Here is a 22,546-nt window from a genome sequence, read left to right on the forward strand (position 1 = left end):
TGTTTTGTATGATGGTGACATTTGTAGCTTTATTTTTTCCTTGTCGAGCTGTGCTGTCGTAGCCCTCGATAGCCAGCTGGTACTTACCTTTCACATCTTCCCCTCACTTGTCTCCAGGCTGCTTCATGTTTTGTCTTGTCAAGGTCATTTCTGGCAATTTTTCAAGACCACTTCAGCTCGCTGTAGCTTTATTACCATTATTCTATTAAGTGTCTGGCCACGGTAGCAAATGCAGAGGCAGATAGAAAGCTAAAAACAAAACTACAAAAGCAATTCTTCATGGGGCTTTCAGCCAGCAGGACGGCTTTTCATGGGCTCGTATCCTGCCCTTTTCATACAGCAGTCATCCAGCCCCGTTACGATGGTTATCTCCCTCCTGAGCTTCGTGTCAAGGCTGCAAGGCGGGCGCTGTGCCGGAGGGGACCAAGGCCAGCTCAGCTGGGGCTGGAGGACAGCGGGCAGAGGGGGCTCTGCCCACTTTTCTCTCCCCATCGCTTATTCCTTCCCCTGCTTCTCTCCTTCCAGCAGCCCCGGCACCCCCCTACCCAGCCCTTCCAGCTGTGCACGTTTGCTCTTTTGGGGCTTTATTTGCAATGGTCTGGTTAAAGGCTCAGCTCGCCTGGGCTCAGCACTGCAGTGACGGCTGCCTCCGTGCCCTGCCTGGGGCCTCTCCCGTGCTGAGAGTAGCAGCGTGAGGACCTGCTGGCCGTGCAGAAATCGAGCCCAGCCTTTAGGTTTCTCCAGGTGCTTTAGGTTTCTCCAGGTGCTTTAGGTTTCTCCAGGAGCGGCTGCGTCTCTTGGTCTCCCACCCCGCTCCTGAAGCAGTGACTGTGCAGAGAGCACAGGACGGCCCTGAGAAACCCCAAATCCCACCTGAAATAGAGATGCCTTCTGGGTGCGGGAGGGTTTGCTGTGATCCTGCTGAGAAGCAGGCCAAGCAGCGGAGGTTTGCTGTGTGCCGTGGCTCTGAGGTGTGGGGGCTGTGTTCGGGTGGGGGTGTACCGGCCTGCAGGTACCTGGGGAAGAAGAGGATTTGCTTTTCCTGGAATGCCAGCACCGTACATGCTGGAGAAATTCAGTGATTAGAAGAGCAAAAGGACAGCGGGTGATTACTCTGCCGGGATGAACACGAGCCCTAAGCTCATTAAGGGGCTTGGAGCCTGCCTGCTGCAGAAGGGGACGTTTCAGTCGCCGGCTGCTCAGCCCGCTGTGCGTCCCTCCTGGAGCTCGGCCCTCCCAGGACGGTGGGAACCCCTCGGAGCCCCTCGGAGCCCCCAGCCATGCTGGCGTCCCTGATGACAGCGCTGTTTTTTGTGGTGAGAGCATTTGGCCAGGTGAGTGCGGGCTGGCCAGGCAGCAGGTAGGATTTGGTGCTTTCAGTCTTATTTCTAGGGGTGTGTTACTCTGTGGGCAGCGCAGAATCCAGGCTCAGCTACTCCTGTGAGCCGCGGCTCCCTGCAGCACGGCTGGGGCTGTGCCACGAGCTGTGATCCCGGTGATGTGTACCCAGGAGCAGCTCTTGCTGGTGTTTAACTGCAGCCCGTGGAGCTGCCCATCAGCTTCTCCCCTGTCTGCTGCAAACCCTTTCTCCATGCAGCTCGGGACCAGCCTGTTCCGCGAGGAGCCCCTGCCCTACCTGGTGTACCAGCCCCTGCCCTGGCAGATCCAGTGCGTGACGCAGAGCCGCCGCACCAGCCGGGACAGCGAGGTGAGTGCTGCCTGCCTCGTCTCCTCTCCTCGGGCGGTCGGGACAGAGGGCTCGTCTGCTGGCCATCCCAGAGCTTGGTTAAAGAGATCCTGCCAGCAGTTGTCGCAAATCTGGTTTTTGATACAAAGCTCTTCGCTGATTCTCCTTGGAGGACTTCTTACAAATGCAAATTAATTAATCAGAGCTCTGTAATGCTCTTTAAGGGAACAACAGTAAGTATTTTCAAGGTTCCCAAGGGGAATGGGTAGCAGAAAGCTCTGTGGAGCTCGCCCTGTCCCTCGTAGCTGGCCTGGCAGGGGCTGCTCCCTGCCTCTGCCTGGAGATGGAGCTGACTGTGTTTCTGTCCTCTACCTTTGCAGAAAGGCAGGAGCTCTCGCCATAACAGCATCTACTCGATTTCTGGAGAGAAAGGTGAGTGTGGGGCAGGCGGGGAGGCAGGCACGGCTAAGCAGAGGGGGAAACTGGGTGAGACTGGGGGTCATGGCACAACAGGCACTGCAGTACCTAGGCCCTTTTTCCAGAAGATCCGTCCCCGTGACATTATTAGGGGGTATTTGGGAAGTCAGCTTTGTGTGAGGGAAGTCACCCCCTTTCCCCCTGCCCCCTTTATTTATTTTTTTCCTTCCCTTCCCTTCCCATGGCTGCACCTCTGGCTTGCTGGCAGGCTGTACTTTCAGCCAGTTCCCCTCCCCGAGGACACCCCCAGGAGGGTGCAGGAGCACTTCTTGGCCCGGCAAAACCACCCTGAGCTCGTCCCTTTCCCTCCTCTCTGCTCTTCTTCCTAAGCCTGACAGCTCTGCTGAAGTCAAGTGCTCGGCAAATAGGCTTTGTCCCCTTCTATTCTCAGAGTGACTCGGCCACTAATCGGATAAGGGCCGCGACGCCTGGCACCGGGCTGGGCAGGGTGCTGCGGGCAGGGTGCTGCGGGCAGGGTGCTGAGCAGCTGGAGACCTCGTGGGGCTCTCTCCTTCGCAATTAACCAGCAGCCCTGAGGGACCTGCCCGCTGCTCCGGGGGTTTTTGCTGCCCCACGAGGAGGGGAAGGTCCCCGGGGCTTTCTGGGCTGGGCGCTGGGGTCTTATTGATGGGCCCTGCCAGTGCTGAGCCCTGCTGAGCTCCTTCACAGGGCATTTCTCACGGAGCTGTCAGCAGCCCGCACAGCTGGGGGCTTGTTTCTGGAAACAGAGAGCAGTAAATGCCCCCAGTGGCTCCCCAGCTTCTGGCATTTGATTTTTGCAGCGGGCAGGATTTACGGCTGACAATGCGCCTTGTTAAGCCGGGCAGGAGGGAGCTGATTCCCAGTGTGGACTTTTTTTTATGTATCTTTTTACTTTGCAATTTCTTTTAGGATGTGAATAAAAATGGGTTCAGGTGACATTGGTGAGTTTATACAGCAGCATCTGGCATCAGGATTCCTGATCGCTGCTCGGGGGGTGCTTAGCGGTGACACACTTGGTTAAAAGAGCACTGCTGAGTGGCTTTGATTCAGTTCCTGTTGAATTTCACAATACTTCCCTAATGCCACATTAAGCATGGAGTGGGGAGGGCTCCCATTTATCAGCGTGAGAGCTTTATTGCCGTACAGTGCCGGGCTTTTTTTCTAATCTTATTTGTGCGTGTGAAAGTAAGTGAGTATCATACGTGGTGATTAAACGTGGGGAAGCTGAGGTCTTCGGGGAGTAAAGCTGTGTAAATAGAGGGCTTAGTGCTGCCAGGGAGGCTGGGCTTCGCTTCCCTGCTCCATCTCCCTCTGCTCTCCGGGAGCTGGCGGAGTCGTGGCTTCGTGCTGCCTCTGGAAGCCGGGGCCGGGCCCTGTTGGTGGGAGCAGGAGGTGTTCGGGGCCACCAGCACCGCCTGAGCTCGCCCTGACGCTCGGTTCTCACCCCAGGCAACGTCACCCCTGACGCCAGCAGCGAGGGCAGGTTCTTCAGCGACCCTTCAGAGAAGGCGGCCGTCACCATCCAGACCCACTTCAGGAGGTACCAGCAGCAGAAGCAGGAGAAGAAGTAGCTGCCTTGCCCACGCCCTGCACCGTCCCTCCTCTTGTCTGTTGAGTTCCCCAGCCAGATTTGTGACTGTGAACCCGCTAGGTAGCTCTTGGTGCGTGCACAGCTGTAGGTGCTCTGCTGTTGGCTGCGGGTCGGTGGGGTCCTGCTGGCTCCTTCCTTCCCCAAATAGCACTGCCCCATAGCCAGGGACCAGCAGCTCTGGCACTTGCAGGCCTTTCCCTGGTGGCAGGCCCTGGGGCTGCCCAGCTGAGAGCTGTTGTGCCCAACCAGCTGCCCAGCTGGGGCTCGTTGTGCTCACAACAGCTCCACTTTGCAGCTGGAGCCGGGGTTGGAACATCATCTTTCTTCCCTGACACAACACGGTGCCTACGAGCTGGCTGGGAGCGGGGTGCCACCAGGTAAGGGTGTGCCACGTGCTGGGTGTGAGCTGATTTTTGCTTTTCTCGGGCAGCACTGGGTGTCCTGGCTTTGGAATGAGAGGGAGACTGTTTTTTTTAGCAGCTATTTTTGAGTACCGGCTTCCATAGTGTGCAGAGCTCTCGAGAAAGAGGCGAAAATAAAAACAGAGATAGGAGGAGCAGGACTGGGCCACCGGGGATTGTTTGGGGGGTTGGTGAGGACACCGAGTGAGCTGTGGCACACACAGGAGGTGCTCAGAGGGTAGGGTTGGCTGCTCGTCTCCTGCTGAAGGCAAGGTTTGGCGAGCACAGCTCGAAGCAGCTCTGTTCCCCAGCTCCTGGCTCAGTGCTGTGCCCAGCTTTGGCACGTCCCAGGGGATTGCAAAGCGCAGCGGGTTCACGGGGAGCAGGGGGCGTGCTGGGGGGGTCGTGCTGGGCACCTGCAGGGAGTTTGGGTTCTGGTAATGAGCAACACAAAGCCACGGTCTGTAACTGCTGGGGAAGGTGAAGCGGAGAATTTTTGTGAAGATGTAGAGGAAAATCTGTGCTAGCCGATTACAATAAAGACATGTTAATCTGTTGTTCTTTTTATCTTGCTAATCCACTTACTCTCACAGCTGAGAGCACACTTGCCTTTTCTTGCCTCTTCTATTTAAAGTCTGGGCTTGGCGTTGCAGAGGTGCTGCTTGGTTGCCTCGCTGTAACGCGGCTTTGGGATGGGGGGAAGGCTTGGCTCCATGTGAAGTCTGCACCAGGAGAGGGGTTGGAAGTTGAACGTGCACTTGAACTACTCTTGCAGCCTTAGAAATGTGCTGGTTTGCTTGTCAGCACTTCCCCCTGATGGTGGGGAGAGCCAGGAGGGGCAGGGCTGTCAGACGGGTGTTTTTTGGGAACCTACAGACGAAGGAAAGGCCGAGTCACCGCTGAGTGCTCGCTGCACGTCTGCTAGCCTCTGGCTCCCTGGTATTGCCCCTGATGACACCTTGCAGCAAGCCAAATAAACTCTTTGAGGTCCTAAGAGACCGTGTCAGAGCCGCATAACATGATCTGCAGCATTAAATTGCCCTGCTCACATTGTGTGTACGAACGCTGGCCAAAATCCATGCCCTCCTTGCATGCTAACTTGGAAAATTGCCTTTTTTTTTTTTTCTGTCTCCAAAAACCTGTTAAAATTGAATGAATAAGAATGTGCAGAAGTAAATCCTATTCACAACAGATCTTGGGATTAATATTAAAAAATAAAAGAGGTTCTGCAGAAGGCTCCTACCCCCATTTTGTGCAGGGAGTGTTACCGGAATAAGCACCAAAACTGCTGGGAATGGGCACAAGAACTGGTCCTAACAGCTCATTTTCTGGGCCCCCCATGAGGAAGCAGCTGCCCAGTTACTGCCAAGTTTCAGCTTCCCTGGGTTTAAGGAGTTGTTTGACTCTGACAACCAAGGGGCACGGCAGGGGCTGCTGAGCGGTGCAGCGACACCAGCAGGGGCTGGGACTGCCAGCTGGGAGCTGAGATGGAAGCTCATGGCACCAGCAAGGCCGGTCACACAGCACAGGTCTGCGCTCACTTAAAATCAAAGTCGAGTGGAGGTACAAAGTTAAATCTGTAGCACTTGAAAGAAGCGGTGTTTACCAGTTATAATCAAGTGGTTTTGTGCTTTTTTTTTTTTTTTTTAAAGGTAGGGTGAAAGAGAAAAAGGTGAGTTAAGGTGGAAGCAGGTTCCTCTGTTCGCTGTAAGGAAGAAATGAGAAATGGGACCAGAGCGGAACAAGCATGGAGAAGCGCACAGTTGGTTAAAGTACTGCCTGAGAAATCAGAGGCACCGAGGAAACAAAGGCAGGGAGCCGATTAGCCTTAGAATAGTAGAACCTCCCCAGGATGGCGAGGTTCTGGTTTGGGGAAGCCTGTTGATCAGCCTGCTGCTGTTTTTGCCCTCTCGGGCAGCAGGGCGGGCAGGGGGAGGCTGCCAGCCCGGCGGGCGGTGGTGCTGATGTGCTCCTTGCCTCGGCTCCGGCTGCTCTCATCCTTGCAGGTGCTGGGGCAGGGTGCTGTGCTGTGCTGTGCTTGGCCGCTCCGAGCTGGTGCAGCCGGGCTGTGGGGCACTGTGATCCACGTCCCCACGAGCTGTGGCCTCGAGGGAGCCGGGCAGGATCGTGCTGGGTTGTGCTGCCACGCGCCCCGACCTGGCGCAGCGCTGCGCTCTGCTGCACGTCGATGCTGCACGAGGGGCTCTTGGCTTTGCTTCTTGCCTCGCTGTGCTGCGATGGGCTCACCACGGTGTGCTGCATCCACGTGTGTGCTGTGGTGGGCTGCTCGCTGTCCCCTTCCCTCCCGCGCTGTCCTGTCCCTAGCCCTGTGCCACCAAGCGCTCCTCCGGCCACTTAAGAAACACCCAGATATAAACATAACCTTTATTGCACACAGCGCTGGTTTTTTTTTCATAGAAAAAGGTATTAACACATAAGCATTTGCAAATTGAAGCAACTCCTGCTGTTTTCAGAACAGTAAAATAGCATGCAATGTCTTTGAGACGTTCCTTTGTCAAAACCACCGACGAGATCAGGGAAAAAAAGTCGCTGAGTCTTTCCTTGTGCCCCTTTCAAAATGATGTGAAATATATATATATGTTTACATATATATTATATTTTTTTTCTTAATCTGTAACATCAAATTCTTTGTGCCCTGGTTTCTTTTTCTGTTTGGAGAAGAAGAAAATAGTTTCATTTATACAAAAGAGTTCCTTATGTACAAGTCCGTGACTTAAATAGAAATAGCGCCGGGGAGGAGCTGAGTCCGTGGCGGTGCCCGCGCGGCCCTACACCAGCGTGTAGGACTTGGAGTAGGCGCCAGCCCCCTGTTTCTGAGACCTGCCCACGCCCGACGTGCTCATTTCTAGCAGCGAGTCCCGCGAGCCCCCCACTTTGGAGTGCGTGGGTGCGCGCGGCTCGGCGGGGGCGGCGGCGGCGGCCGCGGGGGGCTCGGCGGCGGTGGCGGCGGTGGGCGCGGCGGCGGCGGTGGGCGCAGCGGTGGCCCCGGCCGAGGTGGGCATGGGGAGAGTCCTCTGAGGTAAGGTGGTGGCGGAGGTGGGGGGCGGCAGCCCCGGGGGCTTGGTGCCGGGCTCCAGCGTCAGGTGCCGGGCGGGCGGGTGGTAGCCCCGGGCCAGGTTGCGGATGGAGGCTTCGCGGGGAGGCACCACCGGGCACGGCTCGTGGGCGTCGGGCTTGCGGAAGAAGGCCTCCGACTTGACGTAGAGCGGGAGGTTGCAGTAGTCGCCTGCAAGAGGAAAGGGGGGTGAGGGCGAGGTCCTGAGCAGGGACACAACTAAGGCTGCTGAAGGGCTGGGACCGTGCCGTGGTGACAGCACGGTGCGCGCTGTGCTACGGCTGGGGCGCTGCGCCTGTCGGGTTTCACTACGGGCATGGTAGTGATAAAAAAGGGACTGAACAGTAATAATTATCACAGTGTAATAGTGCATTTTGCAATGCCATGTATTGGAAGGTCCCTTCCAGCCCCTAACGTTCTGCAATGTTTCTGTGGTGATACCGTATCAAATGTGCTCAGTGCTCCGTAATGCGTCCTGGCCGGTGCCTTGTGCCAGACAAGGACTCGTGCCACCACCTCTGTGCCACCACCTCGGACGCCTGGCAGGTGCTGAGCTCATCCAACAGAAAAATGCCAGATTTGGTGGTTTAAGCCATGGGACAAGCATCTGTGGCTCAGCCCCCTGTGTCACCGCCTGGCTGTGTTTCTTCAGTGTGTATGGTCAGCTGGGAAACATCTGGCTGCAGCTGTGCAGCATCTGGAAACATCTGGACACATCTGCTGGCGGCACAGCTGCCAGAAACATCTGGCTACCGCTCTACATGGATTTGCCCATGCAGCGGTTGTACGGCTTGCAAACATCTGGCCACATCTGGAACCAAAGCCCAGTGGTGGCAAACACCTGGTCACCTCTGTCCCACCCGGCCACGTTTCACCAGGGCTGTTAGAAGCTGGCAGAATCTGTCCCGATCTCATAGATTTGGAACGATCGTGACAGATTCTGCTAGATTTAACATAGGAGGAAATATTTGCCATCATGCATCAGATCTGGCGGATTCCACTACGCTCTGTTAATGTCTCAGATCATCTGCTGCAAGCTTTGAAAAATCCCCGTTAGAATCTCCTGGAATCGGGCAGAGGGAGCATGCAGCAGACTTAGTCAGAACCTATTACTCCGTTAGGTTGCAAGAGGTTCGGACACGGTCTGTCAGAATCTAATCTATTTGTTTCATAATCTGACAGAGCCACTTAAAAGCTCGTAGGATCTGTCAGGATCTATTAAAACCTATTAGACTGCAAGAGATTCTGACAGATTCTAAAGGATTTCTATAGATCCAAGGGTCCGACAGATTGTAATAAAACAGTTTTGCAGAGTTGATTAAAATACAGGAGGGTTTAAGAACTCCTGATATCCCATCGGGTCCTGTCTCAAGCTCCGAATGTTCTGCTGGGTTCTACCAGAATCTCTTACACCCTCCTGGCATGCACCAGAAGCTGACAGGGCGTATTAATGTCAATTACAGGCTGACACAACCCAACAGAGTCTGACGTGAGCGTGCTACAATATACGGAGAATTTGGATTTTTGTATAAATAAACACGCAGAAACCACGACAGTAAAACCTGGTTACTGCGCAGGGAGGGAAAAAAGGATCCAAAAAAAGGGTTCCTTCCCCATCTCCTCTCCCTGTCCCTTTGCAGGAACCACCTGGTGGTAGCTTTGTGCTTGTGCCCGATGTGCTACGTACTCTTGCTGGCGCGGTGTGGGATGGGCACGGCCACGCTCTTGCCCCGCTCGCTGTCCTGGGGCTTGGGCGGGGAGGCGGTGAAGCGGCAGATGCCGGGCTCCGAGGGGGTGCTCATGGAGGTCATGCTGTCGGCGTTGTCGGTGGTGCCCGTGGTCATCTGGTCGGAGGAGCTGTCGGAGATGAAGCACTCGGTGATCTCGAACTTGGCGTGCTGCAGCTGCTCCTCCAGCTTGGCGTGCTCGTAGGCGCGCGCCAGCTCCTCGTAGGTAGACGAGGCGCTCTCCGTCGACACCATGCTGTTCCGGCCCTTGTCTGCGGAGGGAGGACGCATCAGGCACCTGCCTGCTCCGGGGCTGATGCTGCCTGCCCTGCTCTGCTTTGGGGGACGCGTCCCAGCTGTGGCGCATGCAGCCAGCCCTCCCCAGCACCCCCTCGGGGCTCAGGAGCCACCGGCGAGGACAGAGAGATGGCAGCAGGGCCCTGCCTCCCCCGGGCTGGGCACAGCCCCACTGCAGGGCATATTAGTTCCCCTAATATTGCATCCTGACCCTGCAGCGCCTCGTACCCGTGTCCTGGGAGAGGCTGGCGCTGTAGCTGTCGCTCTCGGTGACGGTGATGCCGTGCTGCGAGCCCACCGTCCGCCAGTCCGAGGTGAGGGTGCGCGCCGGTGTGGACGCCTGGCACTTGGTGAGGGTCCACTGGCTGGAGTAGCGGTTGCGGGTGCTGTGCGCGGACTTGACGCTCTTCCTGGACACGGGGTCTAGAAAATGATGGTGGGGGCACGTTGGCTCGGTCAGAGCCACCTCGCTGCAGCGCTCCCTGCTCCCTCTGCATCGCCTGCGGCTGCTTTTGGCCACGGCAGCACCCGGGGGGTGCCCAGCTCTGTCTCCCCCAGTGCCCCCAGTGCCCCCAGCCCAGCACTTACTGGTGCCCGGGCGTATGTCCGACATGTCGATGAGTGGCCCCGTGTTCTGGATCAGGGCAGGGTGGTGCAGGGACACGCCTGTGCAGAAGCTCTGCGGGTTTACGGCTTGGCTGAACTCGGTGTCTGTCACCGGGATCGTGGCTTTGTCGTCTCCTGCGGGAAGCAGCAGCGGCTCAGAGCTCTTTCCGTAGCGAGGTGTTTGTCGTAGCTCCCTGCCAGCCCCTTCCCAGCTCACACAAGGCATTCCCCAGCTGCTGAGGGGCATCTTTTGGGCCCCAGAGCCTCCCCAGATCTGCCCCACGGGGCCGTGCCAAGGGGACAGTGCAGGGATGGGGCAGGCTGTGCCCACCCCCAGCTCTCGTCCCTCTGCAGCCAGGGAGGGCAGGGAGCTTACCCAGCTGCTTGATGCCCTCCTTGTCCTCGATGAGCAGCTGCACGCGGGGGATGTCGATGTGCAGGCGGGGGCCCTGCGGGGGGCCCTTCACCGGCGTGTCGAAGCTGCGGTTGTTCTTGCTGCGAGGTAAGAGGGGACGCAGACCCGGCGATTACTGGGGAGAGCCCCTGTGGCTCGAGCCTGGCACGGGCTCAGCGGCTCTTCCCCAGCCCCTGCACCCCTCCGGCCCCCCCCAGCGCCCTGCGAGCAGCCAGCTGGGCTCCCAGCGGGGCTTTACGCACAGCCCAGGGCTGCCAACAGGCTGTGAACGGGACCCACCTGATCAGCATTTCTGCCAGGCTCTTGGCATCTGTGGGGAAGGGAAAAAAAAAAAAAAGGGAGGGTTGGGAAAAAAGGGAGCTTTTTGAGACCTCAGCCGTAACACGTTGGTATAGATGTACACAGGTCTGGGGCCCCGTCCTGCGGGCAGTGCCCCCGGGCTCAGTGCCCCTCACCTCGTAGCCGCTTCAGCCGCTTCTCCTTCCTCTTCTTGCGGATGATGAAGAGCAGGGCCACCCCCAGCGTGGCCAGGATGACGGGGCAGGCGATGGTGAAGAGCTTCTTCACATCATCCCCCTCTCCTTGGGCCGACTTGATGGGCGGGATGGTGCCTGGAACGGAGGCGGGTGGGCAGCCAGCACTCCTGGCGTGTCCCCCCGGGGCAGCACGGCCCCCGGCCCGGCCCCCCACTCACTGCCATCGTAATCCAGCGTGGCGAACTGCGTGCTCTCGTTGCCGCAGCCGGCGCTGTTGCAGGCCTTCATGCGCAGCTCGTACCAGGTGGCCTCGCGCAGCTCGGTCAGGAAGAGCTCCCCGGAGCTGTTGGTGCGCAGGCTCTGCCAGCCCCAGTTGCCCTTGGGCCGGTACTCCAGGACGATGGCGGTGATGGGGCAGCCCCCGCTGCTCCAGCCCTGCAGGTTCAGCCTGGCGTGCGTGGAGTTGATGTGGGTGAAGAGGTGCTGGTCCTTGCTGAAGGAGGGCTCTGCGGGAGAGGAGCCGTCAGCGTGCCGACGAGGAGACGAGGGGGCGGCATCCCCCTTCTGCCAGCACCCCCGTCCCCTGCTTTTTACACCAGGACAAAAATATAAAGCCAAAAACTGCAGAGGAAGAAGCAGAGCAGAAGCAGAAGCAGAGCTCACCCCTGCCATGGGTCTTGGCCTCGATGATCTCGCTGATGCGGCCAGCCCCCACGCTGTTCTTGGCCGCCAGCTTCACCTTGTACCAGGTGCCGCACTTGAGGCTCTCCAGCTTGAAGGAGCGCTCCGAGGAGCTGATGAAGACGTCCTTCCACTCCTCGCTGTTGTCCACCGAGTACTGGAGCACGAAGCCTGGGGGGGAACAATGGGGATGGTGCCTGCAGCCACGGCTTGGGGACAGCACCGAGCTCCTGCAGTGCCTGCACCCTCCCGGAGAGCCCCGTCCCCATCCCTGTCCCCATCCCCGTCCCCAGGTTGGGGGCAGCTCCTCTGCCCGGTGCGAGGGGCTGCAGGGAGCAGCTCGTGCTCTGTGCCCGTACCCAGCACCGCCAGCACGGCACCAATTACTTGTTTGTGCACGGGCGCACGGGGAGTGCGAACCGTGATTGATTGGTGCGAGGCTATAAAGGGAAAGGCAGAATTAACTAGCTCCCTTGGGAAGCTGCTAGGAAGTTGCTTCTGTCATCGAACGCCGCCTCCCTCCACATGATTAAGAGTATTAGGAAGCACACCCTGGCCTAGATGAACAAACCTGTTACGCTGCCGGCAACAAGATGCCTGGTAGCGGCTCTCCGGGCTTTCCCAGGGAGAGGCAGACGTGTGTGCAGGGCAGCTGGGACACGGTGCCGCAGTGCCCAGCACGCCAGCACAGCACAGACGTGCTCACCCGGCGCTGGATGCGTGCCTGGCACCAGCATTGGGCATGGGGACACCCGCGGAGCCAGGACGCGGATGCCCTGCAGCAGGCACATACTGGGCCCAATCCTGTTGCTGTGGGAACCACGGCTTCGACTGCTCTGACCTTTTTGGCTATGCAAAAAATCCCCAAATTCCATGCTGCATCACCGAATTTGGCCATTTTTGCGTTTTTTTTTTTTTTTTTCTTTGCCAGTTCTCCAGCAAAAATAGCAGGCAGCAGCGGGCTTTGTGCCGCTGTGTGTGTGTCAGGAGCCAAACCCAGTGTTGAGCACTGCTCCGGGGCCTCTCTGCACCTGCCTGAGCTCAGGCACCCCCTGAGCACAGGACGGGTGTACCTGGGGCTGCCCCAAGGGCTCCGTGCCCCCACTCACATTTTCCCAGCCCCGCGGACGCCCACCCAGGCACCCCGCAGCACCCGGCACCCCCGGTGCCTGCCACCTGGTATTTATTTGTTTAGTAGATGCAGCATGTTTTTAATATTTCTAATCCAATTATAACCAAATTTATCAACAGAGTCCGTTGGAGTGAAAGGCTGCTGGCTGGGGAGATTTGCTTGTAATTACTTTCATGCTTTTAATTAATTGTAAGCGAGGTCTCCTTCCCCTCTCCCTGCTCCCCCCTCGGTGTGCAGCTGTTTCAAAGTATAATTCATTAGATGAATCAGAGCAGAAAGGAGGCTCTGCAAAGCAGGGATGGTCCTGGAGCCCTCCTGAAGCCCCCAGCCTCCCAGGGACGGCAGACACGGGGCACAAATCCTGCTCTGGAGGGTTCGGATCCACCCCAGCGCTGGGAGCCACGGAGCCACCGCTGGGGCTGGCCCTGGCCACCAGCACCTGAGTAATTAGTGATGTGCCCTTTGTTATTACCTACCTCGGATGGAGCTGCCCCCGTTGTCCCCAGGGATCCAGGCCAGCGTGATGGACGAGGCCGAGGTCTTGGACACGGTCAGGCGCGGCTGGTCCGGGGGCACTGGGGACAGCGCAAGCACCCGTGAGCACCTGCCCCAAATCTTCTCCCCCCACTGCAGCTGGCACCGTGCCCCGCCGGCACCCCTCACCTTGCACCAGCAGGTTGATGATGATGGTGTCGAAGCCCCAGGTGTTGGTGGCGGTGCAGGTGTAGTAGCCGGAGTCCTCGGCCTTCACCGAGCGCAGCACCAGCGTGCCGTTCGCCTGGATCAGCCGGTGGCCGTCCACCGTCACGGGGATGGCGGAGTCCTCGCTGCCGGGAGGGGACAGCGCGTGTCACCCCGGCACGGGACGGGCACGGGGCACCCGGCACCGCTCCCTGTCCCGCGCCGTGCCGGGGGCTGCCCGGCACTCGGTACCTGTCCTTGGTCCACTTGATGGCGGGGACGGGCTCCCCCACCGAATTGCAGGGCAGCCTCACGTCCTTCATCCAGGGGGTGGTGACCGTGCCTCCGAACGAGATGATTTTGGCCGGGGCTGGGGGGCAAGGAGGAGCTCAGCCTGGCGGACCCCGGGCTTGTACCGAGAGCTCAGCCCCAAAGCACTGCCGGGGCAGGGGACACCCGGGGACAAGCCTCTGCGTGGGGCCAGGACGCTCGTCCCCACAGCGAGCCGGTGACCCCAGCGTGTCCCCTTTGCCAGGCACAGCCTCTTGTAGGGTCCCCGTCCCCCCCGTACCTTTCCCGGCAGGCTCGATGGTGACCTTCTCGCTGATGTTGCCGCGGCCGGCGGAGGTGACGGCGGCCACCCAGAGCATGTACTGCTGCCCGCGGTTCAGGTGGGCGATGCGGTAGAAGAGCTGGTCGGGGCTGGTCTCGTACTCGCTGGGGGCCTGCGAGGGGGGCAGGAGGGGGCACAGCCGCTGTTAGAGCCTCGGCTGCATCGCCCTCAGCACAGCCAGCCCGGGGAAAACTGCCTGAGCAGCTCCCGGGCTGTCAGCAGGGAAAAGCTGTTTGTGGGCCGGCTGCCGGCACCCCCAGCATCCCCACGGCACTGGTACCAGCACAGCCCCACCGCCAGCAGGCTGAGCCCTCGCTCCCATCGCCTTGCAGAGGGCAAAGGGGGTCCCTGGCACCCCCCCTCCCACCCGGCTCTCCTGGAGGTGCTGGGCTTTGCTCCCCAGGAGCCGTTCGGCCCCGCTCGGCGTTCCTCAATGCCCGTGCGAGCCGGCTGGTGTCGTCATTTCTCCAGGGAGCCCAGGCCGGAGCGCGAGGAGCAGATGGCTGCGACGCCGTGGTTTGTTCCAGGGACATGAGGCTGCCCCGGGCTGCAGCGGGGCACGGGGCAGGCCCCGGCCGGGCAGACAAACCCCTCTGCAGGGGGGACAGCGGTGAGGTGGTCCCCAAAATCCCCCAGGGGGTTGTCTCAGCATCACCCGCAGCCAACACAGTGACTGTCCCGGCCCCGTGGGGGTTCTCCTCGCACAGGCTGGCTCCCAGCCCCATGACGAGGTGGTGCATAAACCCTGCCGGTTTGCATTGCATCGGGGCCACATCTCCCTGCCCAAACCACGCCACGGGGGGAAGAAGCACCCCGAGAGCCCCGTCCTGCTGTCCCGGGCCTGTTGGCATGAGGCAGGGGGACAGGGGCTGGACCCCAAAGGAGCTGCTGCTCGGGGTGTGTGGATGCGTTCCCTCTGTGTGCAAACACGGCCGCACGCAGGCAGCCGCGCACCCTTGTGGGGCCCGCGGATGTAAACGTACCCCACAAGCAGACACCTATATGAATATTGTATAGTATACATAATTTTTTTTAGCCAAATGACAGTTTTGACAAGATGCCAAGAAAACAATATCGGATCCCAGCGGTTTTACCAGTTGCTTTGATGAAAAGATTATGTTGCCCTGGAAACCAGAGGCTCAGATAGTGAAATGAGTTTGAGAAGGAGCTTTTGATAAGCACCAGTCTGCAGACCTCCCATCAACCTCTCCCTCGCGAAGGAGGGATGGGACCAGGTTTAATTTCTATTTTATTTTTGGTCAGCTGCTTGCACGTTTCCCCTTCTGGAGTGAGTGAGGAGTGGGAGAAATGCTGGCAGGAGGTGAGAGAGAGTTGATGGGACTAACAGAGCACCCGCGGGGGCCTTTCCCCAGACTCCCCTGAGCTGCCACAGGCTGGAGGCACAGCCCCACCTGCACCATCCCCCTTGCAGCAGCTGGGGCAGGTCCCTGCAATCCTATTCCTGCCTCCTGCCAGGAGCCCCACGTTTGCCCAGGACACCAGAGCACGACCCCATCCCCATCCCCGTGCCCTCACCGGCTGCCCCGAGCCGGGGCTGGAGCAGAAGATGGTGTACTTGCGGATGATGCCGTTGGGTTTGGCCGGGGGCAGCCAGGAGACCACCACGCTGCTGGCTGAGGATGGCACGGCCTTGATGCCAGCCGGGGGACCTGGAACTGAAGGAGCAAAGCTGGGGCCACAGGAGGGACCCGGGGGCCCCTTGCAACCCCCCTGCCTGCAGGACGACGCGGCCGGTCCTGGGTCAGGGCCACCTCTCCACGGGTGGCTCTGGCCCCCTGCCCACGTGAAGGCCGTTGGGTTAATTGCAGCCCGGGTTTAGAAGCAGTGATTGGCTTCTGGTGTCTGGCTCCTTAATCCGCTAAGTGCCCGGCCTCAGCCTTCCCCTGCCCAGCTGCGCTGCCCCAGCAGCTGCTGCTTCCCCGGGCGGCTCCTGGGCAGGGGCTGCTCTGCTATGGAGATAATGGCATTAAAGTAGGGCAGGCAGGGGTGTAAATATTTAAATATCTGCACTTAAGGAAAAGAAAAAAATAAAATAAAAAGGGAAACATCGTGCCGTGGCTGTACACCACGGTTTCCCTGCACACCCACAGCCGTTCCTGCGCCCCCCTCGCCAGCACCCACCCGCGGGCGCACCCAGCCCTCCGCAGGCTCACTGGCCCTTTGGCGCCTTGTGCCTGGATTACAGCGAGCCTATCGGCCTAATCAGCCCCACAGCATATGTCTGCCCACAGAACCTCTGGCAGATTGCAGCCTGCGGTGGTCAAAAGACAGAGCAAGGGCCCTGGCAGCGCGTCCGAGCCATAAACCCACTGCCCGCTGAGCGGGGCGTGCACGCACCAGCCCTGGAGGCAGCACCCACGGTGCTGGGGGCTGGGGCTGGGGGGGCTGCAAGGGGCAGCGGTGGGTGCAGGAGCTGCCGGGGGACACCTTGGGCTGGGGGCAGTGGCAGCAGCTCTGCCAAGCATGGGATGAGCCTTGGGGTCAGGCCTTTTGCACAGCCAGCAGGAGGAAAAGGATGGAGGAGCCTGGCTCCAGGGGCTGCAGAGCTCTTCTCTTTATTCCTAGCCAGTGGCTCCTACAGCTTGATATTCTCCCATCTAATTAACACATAAAGCTCTGGTTCATCAGGCAGGGAACAGAGGGGTGCACGTGCACACCCGCCTGCCCCGGGCACAGCAGCTGTGCCACCTCCCTGCGTGCCAGGGGTTTTTGGGGAGCCGTGCAGCCCCGGATCCCACTGCAGCTCCCCAGCTGTGATCCCATTCCCGGGATCCCAGGGGAAAGCCCCAGGGGCAGTGCCACTCACTGTCCTCCTTGGTCTGGATGTAGAGCACGCTGCTGCGGACGCCGTCGCCGGCCTGGGTGTACGCCAGCACCTGCACGCTGTAGTTGGTGAACTTCTCCATGCCCCGCAGCTCCACTCGCTCCCGCGTGGTCGTGATGTTCTGCATCTCGCCCCACTCTGCGGGGACAGCGCCCGTCAGCCCCGCACCGCCACCCCCCGCGTGCCCCATGCCCCGGGGGCACTCACCTCCGTCCATGTAGAGGGACCAGAAGATGACCCGGTAGCCCTTGAGCACGCCGTTGAGGGTGCTGCGCGGGGGCTCCGACCAGGAGATGACGGCCACGTCCGACGTGATGGAGATGGCCCGCACGTTCTCGGGGGGCTGGCTGGGGACTGAGGAGGGGGCGGTCAGCAGGAGGATGATGCCAGCACCTCTCCCTTGTGCTCACCTCCAGGAGCTTTGCCCCATGTCCGAGCCGCCCTGTATACACCCACCAGGCTCCCCAGCACCGTGGCTCTCCATGGGACCCCTGGCCCCAGCCCTATTGCCCTTCTCCCCAAGCCCCTAGCACGGATCCTGCCTCCAACAGGCACCTTGCTCCTTCCAGACCCGTGCAGCCACTGGGACCCCAGGGACTGGGGCTACTGGGACACGCTGCACTTCCCAGCGAGGGGCGAGCGGGAGAGCTGGCTGGATGCGAGGTAATTAGCTCCCATTGCCCCATAAGAGGTAACTCTAATTTTTATGAGCATTTAAATGATAATGCATCACCGTAACGATCCTCTTTGAAAATGATTATTGTTTCATATTACTTAGGTGTAAAAATATAAGCACCATGTAATTAGGGACCGAGTATAATAAACTAATACAGATAGTCCGTTTGAACAAAATGAAGGTAATATAATTACGGAAAAGACACTATTGCTAAAACAGGGGCCCTTGAATACCCCAGGAGGAGTGCTAATGTAGCCAGGAAATGAACATGGTTTGACAGGCTAACGAGAGCCTTAATTAAGTATGAAAAACTGCTGAGCAAACGCGCTGCAAAACTTTTTCCTCTTGTTTTGAAGACGCCTGAGGCTGCCCACGACCCCGCCGGGTGGAAACCATCCCCGGCAGCCTTACCATCCTCCAGCGTGGTGGCGTTGATCTCGCTGGACGACGGCCCCGTCCCCGCACGGTTGAAGGCCTGCACCACCACCCCGTACTGGGCGAACTTCTTCAGGTTGTCCAGCGTGTAGACCTCGCTGTCCCCCGTGGCCTTCATCTCCACGATGCTGTACTGCCCGTTGCTGCCCGGGCTGTTCTCCCGGTACCCGATCTGGTAGCCGCGGATCACCCCGTTCTGCAGCTCCTTTTTGGGGGCCTGACGGATTGGGGATACGAGACGGGGTGGTGTCACGGCCACGGCTCTGCAGGAGGGGAGGTGCAGGCGAGGCAAGTCCTGCTCCTGCTCATACAGAGGATGGAGGACGAGGTCTCCTTGTCATCGGCACAGCTCAGGGCACACAGAGGATGGCCTCGGAGAGCCCTGGGCTGCTCGGGCACGTAGGAACAGTCACAAAAGTGCCACCAGCTCCTTTAGGGCCACCTAAGGGTTCCCAGCAGGAGGTGATGGGCTGAGCGGGACCCAAGTTCCTCCCTCCCCATCCACCTAAGCTCCCCAGCAGGAGGGCACGGCCCCGAGCTGCCTTAGGAAAGCACGAGGCCAGGTTTAAATCAATCTTAACAATATTCCTCTGAAGCATTAAGAAATCAATAGGGTTGATTGCAAATTTATGTTACAAAGCCAGCGCCATCCATCTCTCTGAAATACTCCTAAAATGAACTGACTTATCTTTCAAGTGAATCTTATTTTTCATTAATCTGTTTTTCAGGACCCGAGAGGAGGGGGGAGAAGCTGGAACCCTAAATTTATTGACTTACCAGTTCATTCTGAAGTCCTAACTTTATAATCAATTTTATTTTTCATTATGCACCTTCTGAAAAATAAATCTGATTCTGAACTTTATTGATCTTTGCTTGAACAGTTTGCAACTAAACGTCTCAGTTTTTCCATATTTATCCTCTCTTTCCCCGTGGCCCCCCGTGGATATCCTATGAGATAATTAGCTTGTTATCAAACATGATTAATACGGACCCTGCATGATGCAGCCGAGCGCACGCCCAGCCTTCAAATTTTCATGATGTCTCAGAAATTGTCCCGGCCCATGTACCTCCAAGGAAATGTGCTGGTCCTGAGCAGCCTGCCCCATAGGGCTTGGGATGGGGTTTGCACCAGGAGCCCTGTTTGCTCCGTGTGCCCAGCACCAGGGCTGCATTTGGCACAGCACCGATTGCGCTGCCCCATGGGCACGTGGCTGCCATGGCTCCATCCCAGGATGAGGGAAGCAGCAAGGCAATGTGCCCAACATGGGGAAGGAGAGCTGTTTTTTCTCCCTCCGTGCCCTCGTGCGTCTTTGTGCTGTGTAAAACTGAGTGGCCAAGGGAAGCCCCAGCAGTGCCCCAGCCCCACACACCTTCCAGGTGACCTGGATGCTCTGGGACGTCATCGGCTGCAAGGTGACATCCATCGGAGGCCCGTCAGGAGCTAGGGACAAACAGACCCAACAGAGGGTGTTGAGAAGGGAAAGAAGCCCCTCGTCACAGAAACACTCATCTGAAAGAGAGCTCGGCTGCAGCCAGCTTTATGTCAAGGACACGCAGCCGCACCTGCTTCCTCCGTGCTGATGGTGAGCTCCTTGCTGGGCTCGCTGCGGCCGATCTTGTTGAAGGAGTACATGCGGATGCTGTACACCGAGGCGGGGTGGAGGTCCACGATGTTCGCCTGGTTGATGGTCGGGGAGATGTTGCGTGTAGACTGCTTAAAATCCCAGGGATCTAGAAAAACAGGAAAATAAGAAAGGGGATTCAGCACCTGAACGCCATCCCCTGGGCTGTGGCACCAGGAGGGACGTGTCCCATCCCGGCCATGCCGGGCAGGTGGTGCTGAAGTCCCCAGAGGCTTTCACAGTGGGGTCCCCCACTAGAGACACTGCGTCCCCCTCCTTGCTGTTGTGTGGCTCGCGGTTTGGCTCTTTGCAAACATTGTCTCTTTAAATATTCCCTTTCAAATGCTCCCATCTAACATAAATTACCATATTTCACGAATGCCGGTCTCTCCTTTCTTCATCAAAGGAGCCGGGGTGCAGAACATTCCCTTTACGGGGGTGATGGGGGGGCCAGCTCTGCACCTGCCAGCACAGCCCGGCCCCAGGGAGCAGCTGAGCCCTGGCCACGGGGGGGTCCACCAGCACCTACCGGACTTGTTCTTGTACTCGATGTCGAAGCCGGTGATGATGCTGTTCCCATCGAACCGCTGTGTCCATCGCAAGTTCATGCTCCGGGCTTTCACCTCGCGGATCTCCAGCTCCGGAGGGTCAGGGGGCTCTTGGGGAGACACGGGGGGGTCAGGAGCCAAAGCGCGGGGTGACAGGGAGAGAAAAACCCCAGGAACAGCGGGACCCCGTGAAGCTTTGCCACATCCCACACCCTGTGTGCGAGTTCCCATTCCATCAGCAGCCTGCAGCCCTCCTGGCTTTAGTGATGGGCAGTGCACAGGGGCGCGTACCTTGGACGGTGAGCTGGATCAGGCCTCTGTCTTCACCATACGAGTTGATCGCGTGACAGGAGAAGAAGACGGAGTCCCCGCGGTCAGCTGGTTTCAGCTAGGAATATTTTGGGGAGAAGAAAGGAGCCAGCTCAGCCTCAACTGCCCCGAGCCCCCATCTTCCTGCAGGGACCCCAGCCCGCTCCTGCCCCGGGGGAGCTGTGCCTGTGGGCGCAGGTTGCCCCAGAGCCCTACCCTCTGCTCAGGTGTGCACAGAGCTTTTATTCTTTGAGGTGTTCCTGGTGCTGCCCAACACCTTTAGAACCAGATCCCATTGCACAGGAAGGTGAAATTTAATGCAAGGCCAACGTAACCCACTGGATTTCATTTTCAGGGCCATCCCAGCACGAGAACAGAGGCTGGTTTTAGCTCTTCGCAGGCACCGCAAGCAGCTTTTCCGCCTTAACTGCCCCTGTGCCAGACGTGAAAGGATGCTCGGGACCCCCGCAGCCCAGCCCCTCACCTTGAGGGTGGAGATGACCTCGTCGCCGTTGTCCTTGGTGGTGATGGCGTAGCGCATGTTGCGGTCGGGGTCGATGACGGTGTCGCCCTTCTCCCAGCGGATGATGATGGGCCGCTCGCCCCGCGCCGTGCAGTTCAGCTCCTTGCTCTGCCCCTTGATGGCGATGGTGGTGTTGGGGTGGGACGTGATCATGGCAGGGACTGCGGGAGGGAGACGGGGGTCAGCACCCCCTCGGCTCACCCGGCGGGCATGGCCGCAGCCCCCGGACCCCCGCGGGGAGGCGGTGGGTGCGGGGCTCACCGAGAGGCCGTGCAGCCCGAAGTGGAATCGTTTCGCTGCATTATACGGCTCAGGATCATAAAATAATGAAGCAGATAAATTTTATAATGCATAGCATTACACTGGGGTAGACAATAAAACGTGAAAGACAAATAACCAAGCGCACACTATAATGAAGAGAAAGCCTCCAGTCTGAGACGTGCGGGTATGAATTATTGACTAAGGTTTTACACTCCCGAGGATGAGAGGAAGAATGTTTTCCATCACAGATTTGCATAATTCACTCGTATAAACCTGGGCAGAATATAGAGCGCGATTCCACATCAGCAAGGCAGCTTTTGCATTGCAGATGCTGGAGAAATTTCCCCCCCCACCCCCTCGAAGATTCACCCGAAGATGCAAAGCAGGGGAGGGGAGCCCCCAGCCGTGCCCGCCGCCCACCCGGGCGCAGCACCCTGCGGGGTGCCATCGCCACCAGGAGGACTGGGGCTTTGGGTGGGCGAGCGGGGCTGGATGCTGGCAGCGTGGGGCGGCACCACCACGGCTCCTCGGAGCAGGAAAACAGGCTGGGGGCGGGGGCAGCCTGGGTAAGCCGAAAAAAATGTAATGCATAAACAAACAGCGCTGCCGAGTCCCGCAGTAATATATGATAATGACAATCCGCAAAGGCAACACACACTGTTATAATGGGACACAAGAGGCTCTAATGAGCTACGACTTCTCGGCTTTCTGTGGCAATGTAATTCAATTAGCAGCTGAGGAAACCTTTTCTCCCGAGCTGCCGGCATTTTCAGGGTGCGGGGCGTGCGCCCACGTGGCTGGCACGAGGCACGAGCCCGGCCGCGGGGACTCCTCCGCCTCGTGACAGCTCTTCAGGAGCCCATGGAAATCCTGCCCGCGGCCAGCCCCGAGGACCCTGAGCTGGCACGGAGGGGCAGGAGCAGGGAGAAAATAGCAGAGCCCGAACTGCTCAGCATGCAGAGGAGCACGAAGGCCGGGACCCTTGGTCAGAGGATGGACCCGACTCTCCCCAGGGCTCTGCGGAGGAGCCAGCCCTTTCCCTGCACGTGGTGGCCCCGGGAGAGGAGCTCTGTTTCAGGCTCTGCTTCGCTGAAATGCACTTATTGATGTTTGATTAAAAGCATCTCCTTGGATGTAAACATATCAACTTCCCTCAATTGCCGGGGTCCCAGGAGAGCGGCACATAGCCCAGAGCGGAGGAAGCAGCAAAACAAACCCGAAGAAAACCCCAACCAGCCGTGCACACAGCATGGACCGGGGCTTGGAGGCAGCAGCCCCCTGCACACCATCCCCGGTGCTGCCCTGTGCCACCAGCACACCCCCACACCCCGTGCTGGTGCTGCCCCATGCCCACGGTGACCCACGGGGTGCTCTGAGCCCTGTGAGCATCCTGCTGGGACCAGCTGCAGGGAGGAGGAACAAGGGAGGAGGATGCTCACAGCTGTACCTCAAGCAGCCTCCTTCAGCCTCCTCACATGAGCAGGA

At 58.8% G+C, this 22,546-nt stretch overlaps 1 protein-coding gene across 1 annotated transcript in view; it reads right to left on the minus strand.

Annotated features, from left to right (window-relative positions):
- Positions 1-6,608: 6,608 nt before the first annotated feature.
- DSCAML1 (DS cell adhesion molecule like 1) overlaps positions 6,609-22,546 on the minus strand; it is a 94,951-nt gene continuing 79,013 nt past the window's right edge. The window contains exons 12-33 of the mRNA XM_032201870.1: positions 20,762-20,961; positions 20,260-20,356; positions 19,950-20,078; positions 19,362-19,529; positions 19,169-19,239; positions 17,775-18,015; positions 16,895-17,041; positions 16,670-16,825; positions 15,379-15,518; positions 13,801-13,954; positions 13,482-13,599; positions 13,212-13,375; positions 13,025-13,123; positions 11,399-11,587; positions 10,954-11,241; positions 10,715-10,870; positions 10,539-10,569; positions 10,221-10,339; positions 9,827-9,979; positions 9,467-9,661; positions 8,902-9,213; positions 6,609-7,385 (exon numbers count right to left, since the gene is read on the minus strand). Coding sequence (XP_032057761.1) covers positions 6,928-7,385; positions 8,902-9,213; positions 9,467-9,661; positions 9,827-9,979; positions 10,221-10,339; positions 10,539-10,569; positions 10,715-10,870; positions 10,954-11,241; positions 11,399-11,587; positions 13,025-13,123; positions 13,212-13,375; positions 13,482-13,599; positions 13,801-13,954; positions 15,379-15,518; positions 16,670-16,825; positions 16,895-17,041; positions 17,775-18,015; positions 19,169-19,239; positions 19,362-19,529; positions 19,950-20,078; positions 20,260-20,356; positions 20,762-20,961 — 3,785 coding nt within the window. The 3' untranslated portion in view covers positions 6,609-6,927. The remainder of the gene's footprint in view (positions 7,386-8,901; positions 9,214-9,466; positions 9,662-9,826; positions 9,980-10,220; positions 10,340-10,538; positions 10,570-10,714; positions 10,871-10,953; positions 11,242-11,398; positions 11,588-13,024; positions 13,124-13,211; positions 13,376-13,481; positions 13,600-13,800; positions 13,955-15,378; positions 15,519-16,669; positions 16,826-16,894; positions 17,042-17,774; positions 18,016-19,168; positions 19,240-19,361; positions 19,530-19,949; positions 20,079-20,259; positions 20,357-20,761; positions 20,962-22,546) is intronic.

Source organism: Aythya fuligula, chromosome 22 (genome assembly GCF_009819795.1).
Source record: "Aythya fuligula isolate bAytFul2 chromosome 22, bAytFul2.pri, whole genome shotgun sequence".
NCBI classification, from domain to species: Eukaryota; Metazoa; Chordata; class Aves; order Anseriformes; family Anatidae; genus Aythya; species Aythya fuligula.